General features: G+C 40.8%; 1 protein-coding gene and 1 pseudogene across 7 annotated transcripts in view; one reads left to right on the top strand and one right to left on the bottom strand.

Annotated features, from left to right (window-relative positions):
• Positions 1–22,422, bottom strand: part of RERE (arginine-glutamic acid dipeptide repeats) — a 429,014-nt gene that overhangs the window by 132,643 nt on the left and 273,949 nt on the right. The window contains exon 1 of one of the 7 annotated variants that reach the window (XM_033432856.2): positions 12,458–12,649. The exons of 5 other annotated variants lie outside the window; for them this stretch is intronic. In XM_033432856.2, the coding sequence (XP_033288747.1) occupies positions 12,458–12,483 (26 nt within the window). In that variant the 5' untranslated portion in view covers positions 12,484–12,649. Of the gene's footprint in view, positions 1–9,596; positions 9,711–12,457; positions 12,650–22,422 lie in introns of those variants that run through there. One more of the 7 variants, XM_033432857.2, reaches the window with a different exon arrangement.
• Positions 14,347–14,699, top strand: LOC117202347 (60S ribosomal protein L37-like; annotated as a pseudogene).

Raw genomic sequence — 22,422 nt, 5'->3', positions numbered from 1 at the left:
CACACACTGCGAAGTCCTTGCTGATTCCAGGACAAACATTCCTGGTTCATTTTTATTTTAATTTATTTTAATTTTTTGCATGCGTTTTTGTTTTTTTCTCTTAATATTTTAATAAACCAGTATTATCATATTTAGGTCAAAACTGTACCACAATAAACCCCCCAAACACCTTATTGAATAGAACTGCTTATATACCACTTATTTGTATAAAAACAGGATACTAGTAATTATTAATACTGCTAATAATGATACAAGTGAGACTAAAAAACGTGCTGGAGTATCTTAACAGCCAAAATTAGAAATCTGTTTCTCTCTTTTATGTCAATGAAGGGTACTTATTAATGAGTAAACTGAAAAGCACAAAATAAAACAAAGAACCTTTTAAAATTAAAAATCAATTTTTACAACAAAAGTATTCATCATATGCAATTTTTAAATATTAGGGTCTCCTAGCAAGAGATACAACGAAGTTAGTTTTGAGCAGGATTAAGATGCAAGGTAAGCAGACAATGGCATTAGCCGACCATATCCAGGTACTCCCAAATATAGAATAAATGGCAGAAATATTTTTTAGGTCTAAGAGAAAAGAGGTAGATAGCAATATACACCCTATTAGAGAAAACTGGATGCATCTGACAGAAAAACTGTCAGTATATGAACTAAAGATGAAAAGAAAAAGTAGCCTTCCTCCTGGGAAAGTGCCAGTATCCAGCTATATCTGGAATCCAAGGAACAATCTCAGCCCTCCCTTCTTCTGACAGCAGCCAAACTCTACATTCAAGGGTCCTCACCTGCCGCTTCCCAGCCCGAGTGCCCCTTCTGTGGTTCTCACCTCATGTTAGCGGGTGGCACTCTGCTATGACTAATTTGGACATCTACCTCCACCCACTCTGGGACTGGAGAGTACAGAAAGAGAGATTTAATTCACTTTTTATATCCCCCAGAATCTAATACAGTACCTGTCCGTCATTATTACTCATTCAGGACAAATTGAAAATTCCTTGGTTACATGAATATTTCTAGACTGCTAGGATGCAAAACTTGATAAAAATCACCAAGAATTATTCTTTAAATGCAGTATCAACAGCTTATAGAAAACACTCTTAATGATGATACGCTGACTACTACATTTTTCCTTTTACTTAACACAGCAAATCTCAAACTTTTTGGTCTAACACCTTTACACTCTATTATCTCAAGGAAACTGTATTTTTGAGAGATTTCAAAATGTTTACTTATTTATTTATTTTAAAATAACAATAGGCTTAAATAACAATATTTAACAATCAAATATACTCTTACGAAAAATAATTGTATTTCCACAAAAAACAGTGAAAACAGAGGCAACGTTTTACATTTTTGCAAATCTCCTTAGGATCAGACTCCGTAGAAGACAGCTGGATTCTCACATCTGCTTCTCTACACTCAATATGTTACAGTACATTCTTTTGGTTACAGTATATGAAAAAAAAATCGAACCTCACACAGATATATAACTGGGAAAGGAAAGATTATGTGAATAGTCTTTTTGATAACTATGGATATGCTTTTTGATACTACACCAAAACCCAACATGTGATTGTTTCTTAAAGGTCTTTTGCACAATGTTAACCTAAAATCTTATCAATGATCTTTTGGACTCTTGTACACTAAAATCTGTTGGTCTGTCTTGGCCTTTGAATGGATCTTCCACCCATGATTTTGTCATGCATTTGTTAGATGGAAAATATTCACTCACTAAGTTTTGCAGATCTTCCAAATATTAACACAGTTAACTATACAATTTAAAAAACATAATCACATTCATTAATATCACCACACATCTCACAACAAGAGCCTGTGTACGTACAGAAGCTGTCAAACTCAGAGTGGTGGGTACGAGTTTTTCAAAATTCTAATTATTTACTTGAAAGTTCCAATCTTGCATTGGCAAAATACTATCAGCTGGTTTGCCTTGAAATGGCAGGCTCACTGCGTTTGTTCATTTTCAAGAAAATGTCCACCGATTACCCAAGTGAGTGAACACAGTTTATCAGTTATTCTCTCAAATAAAAATGGTGTTCCATGAAAGAAGCAGCTAGTTAAGCTTCTAACTCCAACAAACAATGCGTGTCCTCTGGTGTGCACCAGAAGTCTTCCATGGTGCTTCCCGTTTCATCATAACGAATACTGCAAAGACAGGAACTCAAGGGTCGGGATCTGATGAAATTAATAATGGGGCCCACAAACCAGCTGTGAGAAGCACTGATTATTATACATTATGAACTTCAGAAAATACTGGAGGCTAACTAACTAGGAGGATTGACTTGTTTCCTGTTTTGTAATACTTGCTCCCCTGTTCGTTTACATACGTTTCTTCCTCACTCCAGCCCATCAATGCGAAATATTATATTTGTGTTGAAGAAACGAGACATTTACGCATGTAACCTGCTTAAGAACTACGACGCTGTTACACAGAGAAGTTCACACGAAGAGAATGGACGCTGATTGCATCCATATTAATGGAAAACAAAGTAAAGTCTGGAGCCACTTTCTGAAGTCATGGAGACTGGGATTAACTTGGGGGTCACTGTCCAATAAACAGTCACTGGAATAAATTCTAAAAAACATACTGGAGGCTCAAATTCAAAAGGTCCCTAATCTAGAAAACGCCAGGTTAATCCTTCAATTAGTAACAACAGCTAACGTGTTAAGTACTTTCTATCTGTTCTGGGTGCTCTTACAGTATTATCTCATTTCTATGTATTAATTCATTTAATTCATATTTTGATATTAATCAGAGCACTAGTAGTGTTATTCACAGAAATTCAGATCTTATTCTATCTTGTGTTTAAAACATAGTTACTAAGAAGGTTTCTGCTTGATGTATAGCATTACCTAATTAACACAGCAGGTCTGGGCAAAACCAGGGTAGCCTTCAATTAAAGAAGGAAAATCAAGACCAAGGACAGTGTAAATCCCAGCAAGGTCAGACAAAGGATACTACATATGCAATAAGAAACCAAAGATGGAAGTCATATCCCAGGATAATGCAAGACACATCTATGCACACCTTTATCCTTGCCTCAGGGTTTTTACCTATATTACCTTAAATTTAGGTATCACATACTTGTATGACAAACAGAAGCAAAATAATACTAGTTATCACTTATGAAGCGCTCTCTATACATTATTTCATTCTTCCATGACAACTCTATGAGGCAACTTAACAGATAATAATAACAGGAGTAACTGCAACATCAATAAAGAAGCTAACATGTACGCTGAACATTAACTATGTAGCAGGCATTTCGAGCGAAGCAAACTCCACACACTGTCTTACCTGACCTTAAGGATGACCCTGTAAAGTAGGTGCTATTATTACCTGTACAGATAAGGAAACTGAAGCTAAGACAGTTTATGAAATTACCCAAGACTACACAGCTAACAGGTTGGAAAAAGCAGGATTCAAACTCAAGTTTAGTTAACTCCAAAGTCAGAGCTCCCAGCCACACTCCATATGGCAGAGTGATTTTACTGAACCAAAATTACACAACTAATTATAAACAGAACCACTATGAGAAGCCATATCCTTTTCCTTAATTCACTTCTTTGTTCGTTTCAAGCATCAAAAGTAAGACAAAATAATCAAAAAGTGTTTTTTTTAAAGTTTGAAAATCATGTTAAAAGAGAAAACCCATCAAAGTTAAAGGTCAACTTATATAACATTGTCAAAATGGCAAAATTATAAAGATGGTTGCCAGGTATTAGGAATGGTGGGGGGAGAAGGGAGGGAATAGAATCTTTGTGATGATGGAATAGATCTGCAAAGCTACACATGAAATAAAATGTCACAGAGCTATTCACACACTATACTAATGTCCCCCAAGTCTGGATTCTGATGTTACACTGGAGTTCTATACCATACCTCCTAGGAGTAGGTGAGTGAGTGAAAGGTACATGGCAACACTCTGTAGGATCTTGCAACTTCCTATGAATCTAAAAAATTACAAGTTGTTTAAAGTCAAAAGAAGAGGTTAATTGAGTGATGTATTACAGATAGACTAGGGGTAAGAAAGAAAACCAGACATGAGAAAAGTTGAATAAATAACAGATTCCCTCAAAATACACTGTAGACAGGTGAATAAGTAGCTGAAGAAAGAACGCCACAGTTAGTAAGCTACGAGATTCAATGAATTAAGTCACACATTCCTTTTTTTCTCTGTATTTACTAGGGATCTCTGGAGTGGGATCATCCTTTTTGAGACATCCTTAGCTGTGATGCACACTACCAAAAAACAAAAAAAACTCACCATCCTCACAACAAAGAAGGAAGAATTTCTCTGTGCCCCTAATGTAAATAATATACATATTTCAAAACAGCTGAGTTTAATCCCCATTATTCTACAAATCTTTGCTTTGGAATATGAAAAAATAGTCCCAGAAGCCAAATTACAACAATGATGGTAAGCCACTGTGTTTATTCCTTGAGTTAAAAAAAAATAGAAAGAAATTCATTGTATATGAAATCTAATACAAAAGAAACCAATGTAACAAAGCAGTATCCATGGCAACTACAACTTAATATTTCAGTCCTCTTCAGCTGCAGTGGATTAAATAAAATGACAAGATGTTCCCTTTGAAAAGTAACCCGTTACCAAGGAAACGTTTTAGTCTAAGAAGTAAACAGGGAATGGACAGAAAGGAGCAGGGAGCCTGCAAGTGAATATCAGAAAGGGAGCAGCATCTATGCAAAGAAGATGAGGCGGCAGCTGGCCAGACGAGGAAGCTTCTGGAGAAGAGCGAGTCGGCTGGAGACAGGGGCCGTCCGGCAGAACCACTCCTTCCCCCCAAGAGAGGGGGCGGTGTGAGGAAGGCACGGGTCTGTGAATGTTCGCTTAAGACCCCCAAGTATCTTTATGTGATCACGGTGACTGCTTACGACAAGAACCTGCATCTACAGGGAAAGAAGAGGGACAAGGACATGCGGTCCTGGGGAGAAGACACAAGGGAGTAGAACAGAGGTCTTGTACAGGCAGCCGGCGTGGCTACTTCCCATCACAATCCACACCCAGAACGTAATGGCAGGGTGGCCTCTGGCCCATTCCCCAAAGGCTGGGACCAGTAACTCTCGAGTCAGACCCTGCCCCTGTGGCTGCTGCCATGGGTGAATGAAATCACATGCAGTCTCTCTTCACCTGTCCTTCAGATCGCAAGGCTCGATGGCAGATCCTTCTTATCTTTTCCACAGGGTGGCCAGTTAAGCAGGAAGACGGACAGAGATCAACAGAAAGAAGATTCTAGAAACTCTGTTTACTAGCTCATTCAGAAGTGACCACAGAAATAACAGACTGGGGGTCCAGAATGAAATACACCAAATTTTAGGAAAATCAAAAGGCAATTTACCAGAATCACTTCTTTTTACAAGGGTGGTAGGCAGGAGTGAAAGTCAGACTAACAAGGAAACCCAGAATGGCAGGCTGGGTTTCTCAGATTTCTCCAGCATGGACAGGTATTTCTAAAACAGTCTTTTCAGCAAGTCTGAAATTTCCTTGAAGTCTGACATAGCTTCTTAAAAATCCGAGTAAATTTTATATTCTACTCCATAACAGATTCCCATTCATTTTAAGGTAGAAAAAAATTTCCCTAAATCTGAGTAGAATCACTGTGCTCTGCCTATCCTCAGGATGTCCCACGATTTGGGCACCCTGCCGCAGCCGGGAGCGAGAACGTGATATACACACCTGAGTCTAGATGCTCAGTTGCCTGGGGGAGAGCACAGACTTCAGAGTCAAAGGAACCTGGATTAAAATGTCAGTACCAGGGTTCTGTCAGCTCTGAGTGTGATCTTGAGGACTCAATTCAACCTCTCTGAGCCCATCTATGAAATCAAGTTCATAATGGCTACTTTGCAAGACAGCTATAAAAATAAAAGATGATCTATGGAAAGCAAGGCACAGTGCCTGTCACACAGTAGTCATCACTATTATTAGCTCCAAGCACTGCCAGGAGCGAGAACAGGAAGTAATTCCTCTGAGTTCCCAAAACACCACCTACCTCTCCTTCAGCCTCTTGTCACAGGCATGATTTAATATTTAATTTGTGTTATTATTTCTGTCCATGGCTATCCTGACCAAAAGCACCCTGTGGGCAGGAACCAAGTCTGATATTAGCTCACCACGACTTCCCAGAGCCCCCTGGCACTCACTAAAGATATTTTAAATGAGTAAATGACTCCAATATTTTAACTCATCTACCATTTTGCCATAAATAACAACTAAGTGCTTTATTGAAAAGTCAAGTCACCTGTGACAGAAGGCTACCCGCCCCCACGCCCCACCCCCGCAAAGCAAATTCATCTGAAACGAGCTTGATAAACTGCCCAGAAGAAACAAAACTCAGGATTCATTCAAAGTAAAAGAAAAAGATAACCAGTCAACATGTGGAAGAGTTAACGTTCCAAATTCATACACAAATGCAAAGGTCAGGACAGGAATTCATTAAATTCCAGAATCACAATATTCTAAATTTTCTCTGACGGAAGGTTCCTCAGAGGCCATCTGATCCCAGCCTTCTAGCTTAACAGAAGAAACCAAGGCCGAGGAGATAAAGGTGCTCTTTCAAGGGGTCACAGTGAGTTAATTATAAAGGATCTCAAGCCTCTCTCCTTTCAGTAGAGTCCCCCTAAATATAATGCAGAGTCCAGAACCAAGAATTTAGGCACTAGCTAAGGAATAAGAAAAATTTCCAGGCTGACACTAGGAGTCAGTAAATATGGCCTCTATAAAATAATATGCAGCATCAGAAAATAACTGGTAAAAATTTTTTTTTAAATAATACATGGGAAAGGATCTAGTTTCAAAGCACTACGATGACCTCGTTCCACTGCCTGAGAAGTTCTTCTTTGCCTGATCTCCCCCACCCCCATTATGTAGTAACATGCAGCACATCTGCCCAGGGCACACAACTCCATCCCACCTCAGTTTATAAAGCAGCAGTCACAGGTTAAGCCAATTTCCCGACCAAAACTGTTGCCGGCTTTCCGTACATGGATATCAAACTTCATAATACACAGGAATGGAGTGTCCCCAGAAAAACAGGGGCTTTGGACCAAGCAAGTATGTCTATGATGCACATCTAAACGTCTCTTTGTTCCCACTGGGAAGTCTCTGGGAAATGCTTTGTTTAAAAAAAGGACCATCACAACAGGATAGAAAGCCCAGAGATAAACCCACCTATGGGTTTATTAGCACCTACAGGACCATTAGCACCTGTGGTCAACTAATCTATGACAAAGGAGGCAAGGATATACTACGGAGAAAAGACAGTCTCTTCAATAAGTGGTGCTGGGAAAGCTGGACAGCTACATGTAAAAGAATGAAATTAGAATACTCCCTAACACCATACACAAAAATAAACTCAAAGTGGATTAGAGACCTAAATGTAACACCCGACACTATAAAACTCTTAGAGGAAAACAATAGGAAGAACACTCTATGACAAAAATGCAAGATCTTTTTTGACCCACCTCCTAGAGTAATGGAAATAAAAACAAAAATAAACAAATGGGACCTAATGAAACTTAAAGGTTTTTGCACAGCAAAGGAGACTATAAACAAGACAAAAAGACAACCCTCAGAATGGGAGAAAATATTTGCAAACGAATCAACAGACAAAGGATTAATCTCCAAAATATACAAGCAGCTCTTGCAGCTCAATATCAAAAAAACAAACAAACCCAATCCAAAAACGGGCAGAAGACCTAAACAGACATTTCTCCAAAGAAGACATACAGATTGCCAACAAACCCACGAAAGGATGCTCAACATCACTAATCATTAGAGAAATGCAAATCAAAACTACAATGCGGTATCACCTCACACCGGTCATAATGGCCAGCATCAAAAAGTCTACAAACAATAAATGCTGGAGAGGGTGTGGAGAAAAGGGAACCCTCTTGCACTGTTGGTGGGAATGTGAATTGATACAGCCACTATGGAGAACAGTATGGAGGTTCCTTAAAAAACTAAAAATAGAATTACCATATGACCCAGCAATCCCACTACTGAGCATATACCCACAGAAAACCATAATTCAAAAAAAACATGCACCCCAATGTTCACTGCAGCACTATTTGCAATAGCCAGGTCATGGAAGCAACCTAAATGCCCATCGACAGATGAAGGGATAAAGAAGATGTGGTACACATATACAATGGAATATTACTCAGCCATAAAAAGGAACGAAATTGGGTCATTTGTAGAGACGTGGATGGATCTAGAGACTGTCATACAGAGTGAAGTAAGTCAGAAAGAGAAAAACCAATATCGTATATTAACGCATATATGTGGAACTTAGAAAAATGGTACAGATGAACTGGTTTGCAGGGCAGAAATTCAGACACAGATGTAGAGAACAAACGTATGACACCAAGGGAGGAAACTGGCGGGGTGTGATGAATTGGGAGATTGGGATTGAGATGTATACACTAATATGTATAAAACGGATAACTAATAAGAACCTGCTGTATAAATAAGTAAATAAAATTAAATTAAAAAAAAAAGGGCCATCACCTTATTCCTATTCACGGTGGTGGTGTGAATATGGGGAGCGGTCAGGAGGGGAAGGGGGAGGAGGCAGCAACGGTGGTGGCAGCTGTGGTAGCAACACAAGCATTAACATACACATACTCATCCCACTGTATCAGACACATACTCATCCCACTGTATTAGAGAGACTGGCAAGAAAAGAACAACATTTAATGCTGCATACACCAAATGTTACACTTTATGGAAGTAAAGCTTTTTAAAAAACTTTAAGAACTGTAAAGAAAAATATAAACACCCAAAAAGCATAAGAAGAATGCTGGTCAAACATATTGGCCACTAATTTAATTACCATAATTCCTAACACAGTTCCTAAGATTGTCTTAGATGAACAGGTTGACCAAAAAATAGAGATGTTGTTAAGATAACTACACCTACATAAGACTGTAGACTTGGACTTTGAATTCATAACAGTAATACACTGATAAACTATGTGCCAGGCACTTTCATATCATTCTCTTCCAATCTTTCTAACAACCGCGAGAAATATTCACCCCCATATGACCCATGAGAAAACAGAGGTTCAGAGAAAGGAAGGAACTTATCCAACATCACAGCTTGTCCAATGTCACTTATTAAGTAGAATTTGAACCATATCATCTAGCTCCAAATCTAGTTTTCTCTCTTACCACAGATGCCACTCATTTAATTCAACGTATTTATGCCAGAGGCCCATTGGTCAGACACTCTCCTGGGAACTGAGCGCATGGTCTGTGCTCCAGAGGCTTGAAGTCCAATAAGGAAGACAATCAATCAAATCGTCACAAATAAATGCACAGTTCAAAGAACTCTGATAGAAGGTCTAAGTATCCCAACTAAATTCAAATGAACTCTTTTAGCTTAGATCCAAAGTATCACAGAGCATACATGTAAGAGACTAGATTCGTTTTCTTTCAGATTTGCTTTAAAGAAATGTTCAACGACCTGTCACCCACCCTGTCAGAAACTGCTCAATACAGACGGCCGTCAGCTTGGGAGGAGGTGCACAAATAATTTCAAATCTCCCCTTACCCCGTATTTTCTATTTTCTCTCTCGTTTTGTCAGATTGTTGTTTCACAGCTTTAGAATGAACATCTTTCTGGTGGAAGGACGACTTAGTCCAGTAATGACCAAAAATTAAAACAAAAGCGGAAAACGAATTCAGAAGGAAGAAGGATCAGGACCAATGAACAACCGAAGAATCACAGACATGGTGAATATCAGGTTGTAGGTGTATCAGTGTGTTTCAGTTAATTCTTAAGCTAACACACCAGACAAGAGTCTAGGAAGTGGTCAACAGCAGGGGTACGTTATGAGTGGATTCCCAGACTCTGCAAAATTTATGTTGACAGAGGAACACTTTAAATGTAAGGGTCAACCTCAGATTCTGACTCAAGATGCTGGTGTAACGACAAGAAAAGCTAATAACAGGATAATGTTTGGGGAAGCCTTTACTTTTACATTCTTTTGGAAACACACACTGTCTCTCTTCACCAGCATTTCCTGATACTCTTGAAGCCCAGCAGGAGGGGAACAAGAAGCCACAATGAAGCTAATCATCCTCTTTCCGATGTCCACGCCACCCGGGCCCTAGACAACATCCCCAAACAAGGGAACGACTTCCTGTGCGCTGCGCCTTTACCTCTACCACCACCAGACAAGCCTGGAAGCCTCAGAGCGGAAGGCGGCTGGTCAGCAAATAACCTTCCAAAAATATTTTCCTAAAACGGGAAAATGTAGTACAAATGCATGGCACGTAAGATAAAGCTCTAGTGACTCACTTTAGTGGATCTGAAACATAGGAACTCGGCTCTTAACAACAAAGGGTCCCCACAGACCCCGGTGGCAACTACAAGTCCTCGCCGTCCAATCAGGTGGCTGCAGGCGAGCTCCACAGACCACCAGCCAGCCAAGCGGGAGGACTCGGCCAGAGTTGATTCAGCCACCGGTACAGCCTCCTGTTCACATCTGATTTGCCAAATGTAAAAAAAGTTTAAGAAGAATTAAATATTCTACAACAGAAAGGCAGTTCCACAACTGTTTTCCTAACAAGTATTCCCGACTCAAACGGTGGGCTTCTGAAACGAGGCAGAAACTTGAGTCCTGCAGGCCTCCCATCAAGGGCTGCGGCGTCCAGCTCCTGCAGTCTAGAGAAAGGGTGACCTCACACTCACAGGAGACGAGCCAGAAGGAAGAGTAAAGGTGCTTCTAAGTGAAGTGAAAGATGGCAAGTTCCAGCAGCAGTGTTACGTGGCGTGGGGAAAAGTAAAAGTGCTTATCTGCCCCAAACTCCCAAAGGCAATGTTCAAATAAATGTGACCAAAAGGGGAGGACAGCCCTCACAGAAATGGAAAAGAGAATTAAAAATCGTAGGTAATAAGTGCAATAACCCTAAATTATCCCCGTATAATTCACCTCCTTAATCACAATCCCCAAATCGAACCTTCCAGAAGCCAGATTATACTTCAGTAACATTTTCGGTGGCTATATTTCATCGTTAGCCTTCCTAAACTTTCCGCCAAAATCAGGGGCCTCCTCGAACAGGAGTTAACCATGCCCAGCTCCGTATTCATATACAACGAAGGGCTCACATGAAGAATTTCTCCCTCTATCATGAGCGTACAGTAAATTTCTTCCCTATCCTCTGAGAGTTTCTCACTTGCACATTCTTCTATATTGTATGCTTCCTTTCATCCTCACAAAGACACAAAACTTAAGCGTCACTTCAAAAATTTTTCCAACTTCTATCAGATGAAAAAAGGGGAGAGGAAACAAAAAGTAACAATTAATATAATTCAAAAACTTCTCTTAATATCTACTTGGGGAAGAATTCAACTTGTGCTAAATCTGCATATTATGATTGGCTCCCTAAGTTAACTATGTTGAGAGCCATCTGTCTGAGCCCAGTCTGCAAACAGGACACACAAAAAGCAGAACTGCCCCTCACGGAAAAGACTGGTGTCCGGTCCCATCAAGCAGTGGGCACAAAACCTGGCCTTGTAGACGCCTCCACCTTCTCAGGCATCAACTCCTCCTGTCACTCCTCTCCTGCAGAACTCGCAAGTCACACAACAAAATACACATACACAACAAATGGCACCTTTTGCTAAAACAAACAGAACGAACAAAAAAACCTGAAACCTCAACTTCTAACACAAATGTCACGGCAAACAATTTTTCGTTTTTAATTGCCAAGAAATCTTCCATAAGCTCCAAAAGACACGATGGACTTGGAAGCAATAGAAAATGATGTGACATAACCTTTCATTTCTTAAAAAATCCATTTTAAGGTGATATTGTTGCAACCATAATCCGTAACTGTTCCCTGCATAGGTCAAGACGTATGCACTATTTCAGGCTTCAGAAAAAGATCACAAGAATTATAATTTGCTCTGGCAAACAGGCTCTCAATCAAAACAAGTTCCACCCACCTTCAAAGCAACCAATAGCTGCCCACCTACCACCCTTCCTAAATCGTCCAAACAGAGCCGCTCGGGGGCCCAGGCATCCCGACCAGCCCCACGCAGCCCGGCAGCCTACAGGTTTGCTCTGAAGGTGTCTGAAGGCAAACAGGCTCGGCACCGGCACCCAGAAAGACTCGGGTTGAAACTGCACCCGGAGAGGAAGACGTGAGGGAAAGGGGAAGAGGACAGGGACCAGAGGGACCACGACGCTCTGCGTTTGCTTAATGCATCTCTGAGTATACCCCGTTCCATTCTCAGCTCTGATCTCACGCTTTGCACCACCACCTACACGGCCAGCCAGGGCTGAATTCAAGGCTCGCAGGAACATGCACTATGAATGATGAAATGATTCATGAACATCCTCAGAAGTGAGAGAGCGCAGCAAAACCATCACACTCTTTCAGTGAGGCCGGAGGAAGACAGCCTACCTGCAGGGGCTGAATGCATGGTCCATGCCTAACAGAGGCCCTGGTGAGTGTAGCTGCGCCCTGCGCCCTGCGCCTCCGCTTACTGTGCAAACTCTGCCCTTTCTACTCTAGCAACTCAAAATGGAGGCACATGCGGTCTGAGAGACCTCGCAGAGCTCGCACTGAGCTTGTGCTGTGACCTAAGCCTTCACGCAGGACGCAGAAACTCCCCCTCACACTGACAGGACTGAGCATGTGCTGTGACCCTCCCTCATCCATACACTGTCTCTCAACGCAATCAATCTCAACCCTGCTGTTTCCGTAAATAAAGCCCAGCCAACAGACGAGGCAGCTTCTCCCCGCATACCAAGCTAGTGTGCAGGGAAGTGGGGCTGCAGAAAGGGGATCCCAGACGGCCAACATCAGGGAACTTGCAGGCCGAGCCACTGAGAGGCTGCAGACAGATGCCCTGCTCTGTCAAGACAACAGCAAGTTCTGTTTTGTCTTTTTAAAAAAATAAATAAATAAATTATGTTTTAAACAGAGAGATCATCAAGAAGGAACAGAATGAAAAAACACAGATATGAATGACTATACATAGGATTAGCGAACAGGAATACTGCAGTCTATTTAAAAACACAGCAGTAGCTACCTAAGGGAAGCAACCCCGCAAATTTCTTTTTGAAAACTTTAAACATTTGGAAAAAGGTCACACGAACAATCCTGGCAAAGTTATGGAGTACTGGGTATCACTGCAGCCACAAACACAGGGTGGATGATGTAGCAAGCAGAGTGTCTAAAGAATACTGGATTTCCGGCAAAGGGAGCTTAATCTCCCTTCGATAAGAAGCTCTAAAATCACTTAAATAATAAATAGAAACATCTCCTAAAGAGATACTAACCCAATCAGAGGTGTATAGCATAAGGAATGCACTCCTAACAATAAAAAGGGCATGAAAGTTCAAATCAAGAGGCCAAAGAACAAGCACCCTGCCAACAAATACCCAAGCACCTAAAACAACATCTCAGTTTAGGCCTCTTGATTCAGAACTCTAGGCAATTCTCTGTAACACTGTCCATGAAGCTAAATTCATTTAAAAATTTAATCGGAAGCAATTTCTAAAGCCACATTAGCAAGACCACTCCATCCTAGTCATACTGAGCACTACAAACTGTTCATACTGCCCAAGCACCAGCCAACACATTTTCTGTTAAAATCCTTAAAAACACATTTTACGCTCTCTCCCCCAACCTCCACCTCCAACAAAAGGCAAGCTGGTCTGTCAGCCATATAAGAAATCCTAGTTATGGATGTGTATGTGGGCTTAGTTTCCATTTGCAAACCAAGAAATGATTCTGTATAGTTATAATTTAAAAAGAAAAGAAAGACCATGAAACTCCCCCAAATTTACAAAGGACAAGAGAGGGTAGGAAAGAGCAGTGCCAATTCTGTTTCCCACAAATGTAACGGAATGAGAAGAAATTAAAACCTGCTTAGAAGGATACTCAGCGTCCTCAAGATTCCTAAAGTAAACGCAGGACCTATTCCACTTCCTTGGAGCCCGGTTATGCTTTCAGATCAACTAAATTGAGACTATGATGAAATAAAAAACTCTCATCATGCTAAGAAATGTAATTTACACAAGAAATGCCAAATACACTTAAACAGGTTTCACCTTTGACCCAGCACATGAAGCAAGCGTCATGTGGCTGGAATATCATCTTCCCGGCTGGTGCGTAAGACAACACGTCCCCAAAAGTGTGTGACTAGAAACAGCCCAGAGAAAAAGACTTTCTAAAAACAAGAGCAACTGAACTAGAACATAGCAGCAAATAGCATGAATATGACCACCAAACTGTTTCCTTCAAAAGTGCATTAAAAAAAAAAAAAAAAAAACACCAGAAGCGAGATGACGAAGGGAGGGTCATCGTTTGGAAAGCGTTGGAATGAGACGCACATGTGTGCCGCCGCTGTGGCTCTAAGGCCTACCACCTTAAGAAGTCCACCTGTGGCAAATGTGACTCCCCTGCCACATGAAAGAGAAAGTGTAGCGGGAGTGCTAAAGCTGAAAGACGAAACACCACCGGGACTGGTCGAATGAGGCACCTAAAAACTGTATACCGCAGATTCAGGCATGCATTCCATGAAGGAACAACACCTAAACCCAAGAGGGCAGCTGTTGCAACATCCAGCTCCTCTTAAGGATTTCAACAATTAGTCACGCAAAAAATGTTCTGGTTTAAAAAAACAAAACAAAACAAAACAAAACCACCAAGCCCTTTCACACGTAAATAGCTTACTTGGAGTACTCAGCATAAAATAATAATTTAATAAATTCATCTTTACTCTGAAAAACCACAGTAACTGTTCCATGGAGTACAGCATAAAACCGGTTATTGGGATAGCAAGTCAACAAATGGGGACTATAATCTCAGTCCCACAAAATGCCCTGAGTGACACTAAGGGCAAGTTACCAACAGCCTATGGCCTGTTCTCTGTGATACTGGATCCCAGTTGTGACCCCGGCCTACTGCAACACTCTCTTCATTGTCTTTGCTGACACTGTGTCCTCACAGCTGTCCTTTACATACCACTTGGACAGACACCCCTTCTCCCGTGACCCCTCAGCGGCAGCACACCCCGGAGCTCACTCCCAAGGCCTCTTCTCTTCCACGTGGAGAACGCATCCTCTCTAGCACAGCTCCAGCCAGCCCCTCTCTGGAGACGCCTCTGTCCTAGGAGCAGCTTGGAAACCTCAGACAGCTCTGCTGTCCTCCTGCTGCACCTCGGCTCGCCGCACCCTTCTCTGGGGTGCCGCAACTCTCTTAAGAGATGTTAAGCTCCTTAGGGTCAAGGAGAGTATCAAAGTCACCTTTATTGGAACCCCCCCAACTCTCCTGTTTTGTACTTCCAAAAAAAAATCGGATGCACCGAGAGCATAATGTCACTTACACATAATTTATACATAGAAGAATTATATAAGCTAAATCTAATCATGAGGAAACATCAAACAAACCAAACTGAATAATATTTGAAAATATACTCTTCAAAAAGGTCAATATCATGGGGGAAAAAAAAACAAAAAAAAGGTTAGGAAACATATTATGAAAACAAAGAGAGGCAAAGGATATTAAAGCAATACAACAACTAAACACCAATGCATGATCATAGCGGGGGAATTACTATGAAGGTCAGTATTAGAAAAACTGGCAAAACGTGAGTGTGGACTGTGTTAGACTACATGGTATTACATCGATGTTAACTCTCCTGATTTTGATAACCATACTATGGTTATGTAAGAGAATGTCCTTGTTCTTGGACATTTAAATATTTGGGAGAAAAGAAGCTTGATATCTGCAATCCATTCCTAAATGGTTCAGGAAAGGAAAATACTATAGAGAGGAAAATTAAGCAAAGATGGCAAACACAGAAAATAATGGGCAAAAACAGAGATAATAAAGCAAATCTGTAATAAGGTTTAAAAGATAATTAAATAATACTACATAAACTAAAATCAATGCAAATAAAATAATAAAGCAAATATGGCAAAATGTTAACAATTGGTGAAATGGATGGAAGATACACGAGAGTTCTATGTACTAATCTTGTAACTCTTTTCTAAGTTATGTACATGAAATTCCAACTAAAAAATTTTCAATACATGAAACAAAAAATATTTATACTAGCCTTCAATCATCAATCTTCATGGAATCTGGAGACCAGACACACCAGTGGCAATGAGTGACCTGCCTGCCCACCTGCTTCCATAGTGCTCAAATCCCCAAACTGAATCCACTTAAGACCCAGCTAGCTCTAAATTCAACCCAACCTCAGAGTATGCGATCAGCCCTCCTCCTCATCAGAGAAAATCAAGGAGCTCTAAAACCTGAAAATTAAGTGAGCCAGTGTGCCACTTTTACCCATACATTTCAATTCTAGAAACGGGCTCTGTTTCCCCAGACCAGTCCTTGTCTTGAGCTGAGGACACCTTGCAACTTTACTCAGTACTTACAGGCCTCCAAGACCCAGGACTTATTATTTCCACTGGTTGTCTTGAACACTAGATGCTTCCTTACTGAACAACCTGCCTGGACCTCATTCCTGCCACCATGTTGCCCTAACTTGTCATTTGGCTGCCGGCAGGGATTTGCATGCAACTTGCACGTGGGTTGCCCTAGTGCTTCCTTCTGAGGCCTACTGCTAGGTCTCCCCAGAAGGCCGGTGATCCTGGTACATCTACATTGCCTCTGGATCCTAGACCTCCCTCTCTCCTCCAATTACTCCTTAGTGAACAACAAGTGAAGGATTAAAACTTCCAAATACATTAAAGGGGAGCTGAGCAGGTGAAATGCATATATTATACTAATAGATTCTTTCTAAAATTATAAACGTTTACTATATAAAAGCCAACTGAATAATCACTCTGCCACTATAATACTTAATGTTTAGTGAGCAGAAAATTTATGTTTATCAAAGGTAAAGTAAGAGCTGCAACATGGAAATTTCCTGGATTTAATTTTGAAGTGTTTTCTACTCTCCAGAAATAGAAAAATGTTTTATTTACTAACAAGAAGTTATAACAGGGCTTCCCTGGTGGCGCAGTCTGCCGATGCAGGGGACATAGGTTCGAGCCCTGGTCCGGGAAGATCCCACATGCCGTGGAGCAACTAAGCCCATGCACCACAACTACTGAGCCTGCGCTCTAGAGCCCGTGTGCCACAACTACTGAGCCTGAGCTCTAGAGCCCGCGAGCCACAACTACTGAAGCATGCGTGCCTAGAGCCCATGCTCCACAACAAGAGAAGCCACTGCAATAAGAAGCCCACGCACTGCGATGAAGAGTAGCCCCTGCTCGCTGCAACTAGAGGAAGCTCGCGCGCAGCAATGAAGACCCAACGCAGCCAAAAATAAATAAATAAAATAAATAATTTTTAAAAGAAGAAGTTATAAAACAAAATTAGCAATGAAATGTTAACATTCAGGAAACTCTAGAGAAAAACACTCACTGGAAAAAAGATATTCTATTTGACTTCTAATTAGTACTAACTTCCCTTCGAGAGAAAAGGTTTCAGAAACAGCTTGTTTAAACGTTACTTTGAAATTGTCCCTGGTGTGTGCAAATGGAACTGAGCTTTATATTTATAATGATCTTATATCCAGTAAGCATGCTGATTTATCTTACCAGTTCTAACCATTTGTTCACATATTTTCTATGGTAAAAATTATTGCACCACCTTTAATAAACGTTCATTCCCGATCCTCATATATTTTCATGTCTTAATGGTCATGGGAACCTTTCTATCGTCTCTGACTTTACAGAGAGTATTTCCAACACTCTGCCTTTAAGTACGGTGTTTGCTGCAGGTTTTCAGTAAGTATTCGTCAGAATAAGGAAGCTGCACTCTACAGTTAACTTGCTAAGAACCCCCCCACCCTGCAAGTACTGAATGGGTGTTGAATTTTATCAAGTGCTTTTTCTACATCAAGATGACTGTATATACTTTCTTCTTCAATATGTTAAAAAATGGTAAAATGTTAACAGATAAGTTACTATTAAACCATTCATGTATTCTATAAACCCAACTTGAACAAGTATATTTTTAATGCTTTGCCAGATTCCATTTCCCAGTATTTTATTTAAACATTTTAAATGCATGTTCGTAAGTAAAACTGACCTATAAATCTTACTTTTCAATCTGGTTTTGGAATAAAGGTTTTACTTGCCTCATAAAATAACTTGGGGAACCTACACCTTCTTTCTCTGTTTTCTAGAACGGTGGTAGAATTCACCTGTAAAGCGTGAGTCTGGTTTTTTCCTTTTTTTCCTAATGAGAAGAAAAGGAAAAGTCCTGTACAAATTATGGAAACTGCCTTTAAAGGGAGAAGGCATGCTTCTTTTACCCACTTCCTCTTTCTTCGAGCCTTCAATCTGGATGTTACGGCTACCATTCCATCACCTCCTTGAGCACAAGGTCACGGCTGAAGTTAAGGGTACAGAGGTGGCCCCTGGTATCTGCAGAGCCCAATACCAGCCTAGGACTGCTTCCTTTGAAACTTTGCTTATATGAGAGAGAAATGAAAGTTCTATTTCGTTCAAGCCTATTATATCGTCTCTTCCTGACAGTTCTAGCACTGAAGTTCTTAAATGTGTATCTTACCATTTATTTTATCTGATTCAAGTTGAAGACACATAGTTTCCTCCAACATTTTGTAATTTTTGACAGTGAGCTCAGCATTCAAAGATATTTTACCTGTATATACCCTACAGGTTCTTGAATGAGGGTGTGTCCTTCCTCCAAAATTGTACATGTTTCTGCCAGGTGTCCAGGGCAGCTCACTGGCACAAGACCTTCTTTTTTTTTTCCTTTTCTGCGGTATGCGGGCCTCTCACTGTTGTGGCCTCTCCCGTTGCAGAGCACAGGCTCCGGACGCGCAGGCTCAGTGGCCATGGCTCATGGGCCCAGCCGCCCCGCGGCATGTGGGATCTTCCCGGACCGGGGCACAAACCCGTGTCCCCTGCATCAGCAGGCAGACTCTCAACCGCTGCGCCACCAGGGAAGCCCGGAACCACTTTTTATATTATATTCTCATCCTGGAGTTCTTGTATTTTTCTTCTTTTATGTATAATAAATTTATTTATTTGTTTGTTTGCTTGCTTGTTTTTGACAGCATCAGGTCTTCGCTGCTGCGCGCGGGCTTTCTCTAGTTGCGGCGAGCGTGGGCTACTCTTCATTGCGGTGTTCGGGCTTCTCACTGCGGTGGCTTCTCTTGTTGCGGAGCACGGGCTCTAGAGCACAGGCTCAGTAGTTGTGGCTCGCGGGCTTTAGAGCGCAGGCTCAGTAGCTGTGGCGCATGCGCTTAGTTGCTCCGCGGCATGTGGGATCTTCCCGGACCAGGGCTCGAACCCGTGTCCCCTGCATTGGCAGGCGGATTCTTAACCACTGCGCCACCAGGGAAGTCCGTCTCGTATTTTTTCAAGAGTGCAAATTCAAGCCCCAATTGTCTTGGGGGCAAGGCCCAAAGTTATGAGTTATAAGGGGAGTTCTCCTTCTATTCCTCCTCTTCCTTTTTTGGTCTGGAGTACCAAACACAGACAGGTTTCCCTGTCATTTCCTTCTAGCTCCAGATATGTTACCTAGTTCACCCTTCCACCAAAAGAATAGGCCTTCGATGGTCCTAACTTTATACAGGCTCTCAGCTCCAACTCCCTAAATCCTTGAGATCAGGACCCCATCTCCTGTACCTGGTGCGTGTTAAAACCAAAGACACCATGTGAAGAAGATGAGCAAATGGCCCGACCCCTCTCACCGCAGGCTGCTGAACTTTTCAGTTTCTCTTAATTCTTGCGAGCTCAGCTCTGCATTTAAAAGATTTGTTGTATTTTATTCAGTATTTGTATATGTTTACTGGCAAACGGTTTTTGGAATTATCAAATCTGGGTTTTGGTCCTATTTTACTAAAGTTCTTTCATCTTCAGTCAGCTGTGTTTCCAAATATACACGTACCCTCATCTCAACTGTCTCCAGTACTTGCCATCACAGGTAAATGTTCTGAGAGTGCAAATGTGATGACAGAGGAAAAGTGAACAAGAAAATGTTCGTATCCAGCTCTAGCTTCTCACCCCCAAAAGCTATACAGACAATGAGCTGTGATGAGTAGAAAAGTTGACTTCACTAAAACAGAAGTGAATTTTGAAATGTCTCAAATCCAAATTAACTGAGATACGGCAGATCTAGATTGTCACTTTACAGCCGAAGTATAAATATCTATGTTGAAAAAAGATGGTCACAATGTTATTTGACCATGTTATTTAAATAATGGAAAACCCATAGATGTTCAATAATATGAGGACAGATAAATTATGAGACATCCATATGATGGTGTATACAGGGTGCTCATTACAAATGTTTGTAAAACGTTTAATGACGTGGTACCATGTTCAAAACAGAAGAAGATGAACGAATAGAGGAATGCGTGATGATCTGTAAATTATGGATAAACAATATTTTAATTATAATCTTAAAACATACACATATACCTATACAGGTGCACAAAGATGTATATTCAAGGAAAAACACAAATATCGGTTATAGAATTATTATAACAGTTTGCTTCTTTAATTTTTGAATTTGTCATTATTTTCTGGTAAGCACGTGTTTTTCTCTTCATTAGAAAGACTAAAAGTTATTTTCTAACACAGCCAGAAGAAAATATGTTGTATATGAATCAATCTACGATGAAATCATAGAAGTTAAGAGCACAAGGTTTTGAGTCAAACAGGGCTGGGATTTCCTGTTTACTAACCTTAGGCAGCTGTTTAATATAATATCGATTTTCCTTTTCCTCATTTATAAAATAAAGATAATACCAACTTCAATGAGCTTTTACGGGAATTAAAAACTACACAATCCAGGACAGAGTAAGCCTTCACTTCATGGTAGTAGTAGTTGTTATCGCATACGTCTTGAACAGATGATGTTATAAATTTGATTCCTTGAGGTGGCACTAAGAAATATCAACAGATAAACCTACTAAAAATACAGCTTAAGATGTCAAAACCCATCCATGTGTGGGAGAGAGCAGAGTCTGGGATAGGAAATTGGAAGTAAAGATATTAAGGACAATGAGATGAGGTTTTCTACTGTTAAAGGTGAGAATTACAAATAAGGAAAAAGGGGAAAAAAACTTGCAGGAACCTTGTATTATTGGATTAGAGTTGGAAAATTTGGTGTGAACTCATGGATACACATACACACAGATATGGAAGTAGATGTAAAAGTGTGCATTACCTCCCTTCCCCTCAGCCCCCAAGCTCTGTTCATGCAGAAGGCCTGAGAACAGTGATACAAAGTAATGAGCATACCGAGCACCAGATCTGGGTTCCTAAGTATCATTCTCCAAAATCTGGCACAATCTGACCTCAAGATGGTAGTAACAGATTATAAACAACTGGATAAAACTGGCAGCCATTAGTCCACCCTGCCATGGACACATGAATAATTCGAAGTTTGATGAGGAAGAAAGCATCTACAGGGTCTCAAAACAACCACCTACAGAATGGTCACTAAGGGACGTGCGGACACGGGTGGGGGTGGGGCGATGCACTGGGAGACTGGGAGTGGCGTATGTGCACAACCAGGTGTAAAACGGATAGCTGGTGGGAACCTGCCGTACAGCACAGGGAGCTCAGCTCGGTGCTCTGTGGTGACCTAGATGGGGTATATATACCTACATGTATATATAGAGCTGATTCACTCTGCTGTACAGCAGCGACTAACACAGCATTGTAAAGCAACTATAACCCGATTTTTAAAAAAAAATTATAAAAGGAAAAAGAGAAATTGTACAATCGCAAAGCCTGGCAGACACCACCTTATTCAATGTATCACCGTGAACATTACCAGCAGTGGGACAAACTAGAATTGTGTAGCACCTAACGGATGCAGGAAAAAGAACACATGACTTTTGTACTGTCCCTGTCAAAGATAGACGATATAAATGCAATGATACAAAAAAAATCATAAATGCAAACTGAGGGACAGTCTACAAAATAATTAGCCTATATAATCTTCCAAAGTACCAATGTCATGAAGTGAAGGAAAGACTGAGAAACTTTTCCAGATTGAAGGAGACTAAACACACATATGACAACCAAATACATAATGCTGAACTGGATTCCTTTTGCTATAGCCTTTTGTTATAAAACTTGAGTGGGGTCTGAGAATTCCAGGGCAATAATATTTACTTGTAATTTCCTGATTTTGAAGGCTATATTGTGGTTATGCAAGAAAAATGCCCCTGTTCACAGGAAATACACGAAGTATTAGAGTGTGATATAGCCTCATGGTGACAACTTATTTTCAAATGGTTCAGTTAAGCAAAGATCTTCTAGTGTACTGGCAACTGTTCTGTACGGTCAAGACTGTTTCAAAACAAAGTAAAGAAAGATGAATCATACAAGTAAAACACTCAGCACAGTGCCAGG

This window comes from Orcinus orca, chromosome 1 (assembly GCF_937001465.1).
Source record: "Orcinus orca chromosome 1, mOrcOrc1.1, whole genome shotgun sequence".
NCBI lineage: Eukaryota > Metazoa > Chordata > Mammalia > Artiodactyla > Delphinidae > Orcinus > Orcinus orca.
This window is presented reverse-complemented; position numbering and strand designations above follow the sequence as displayed.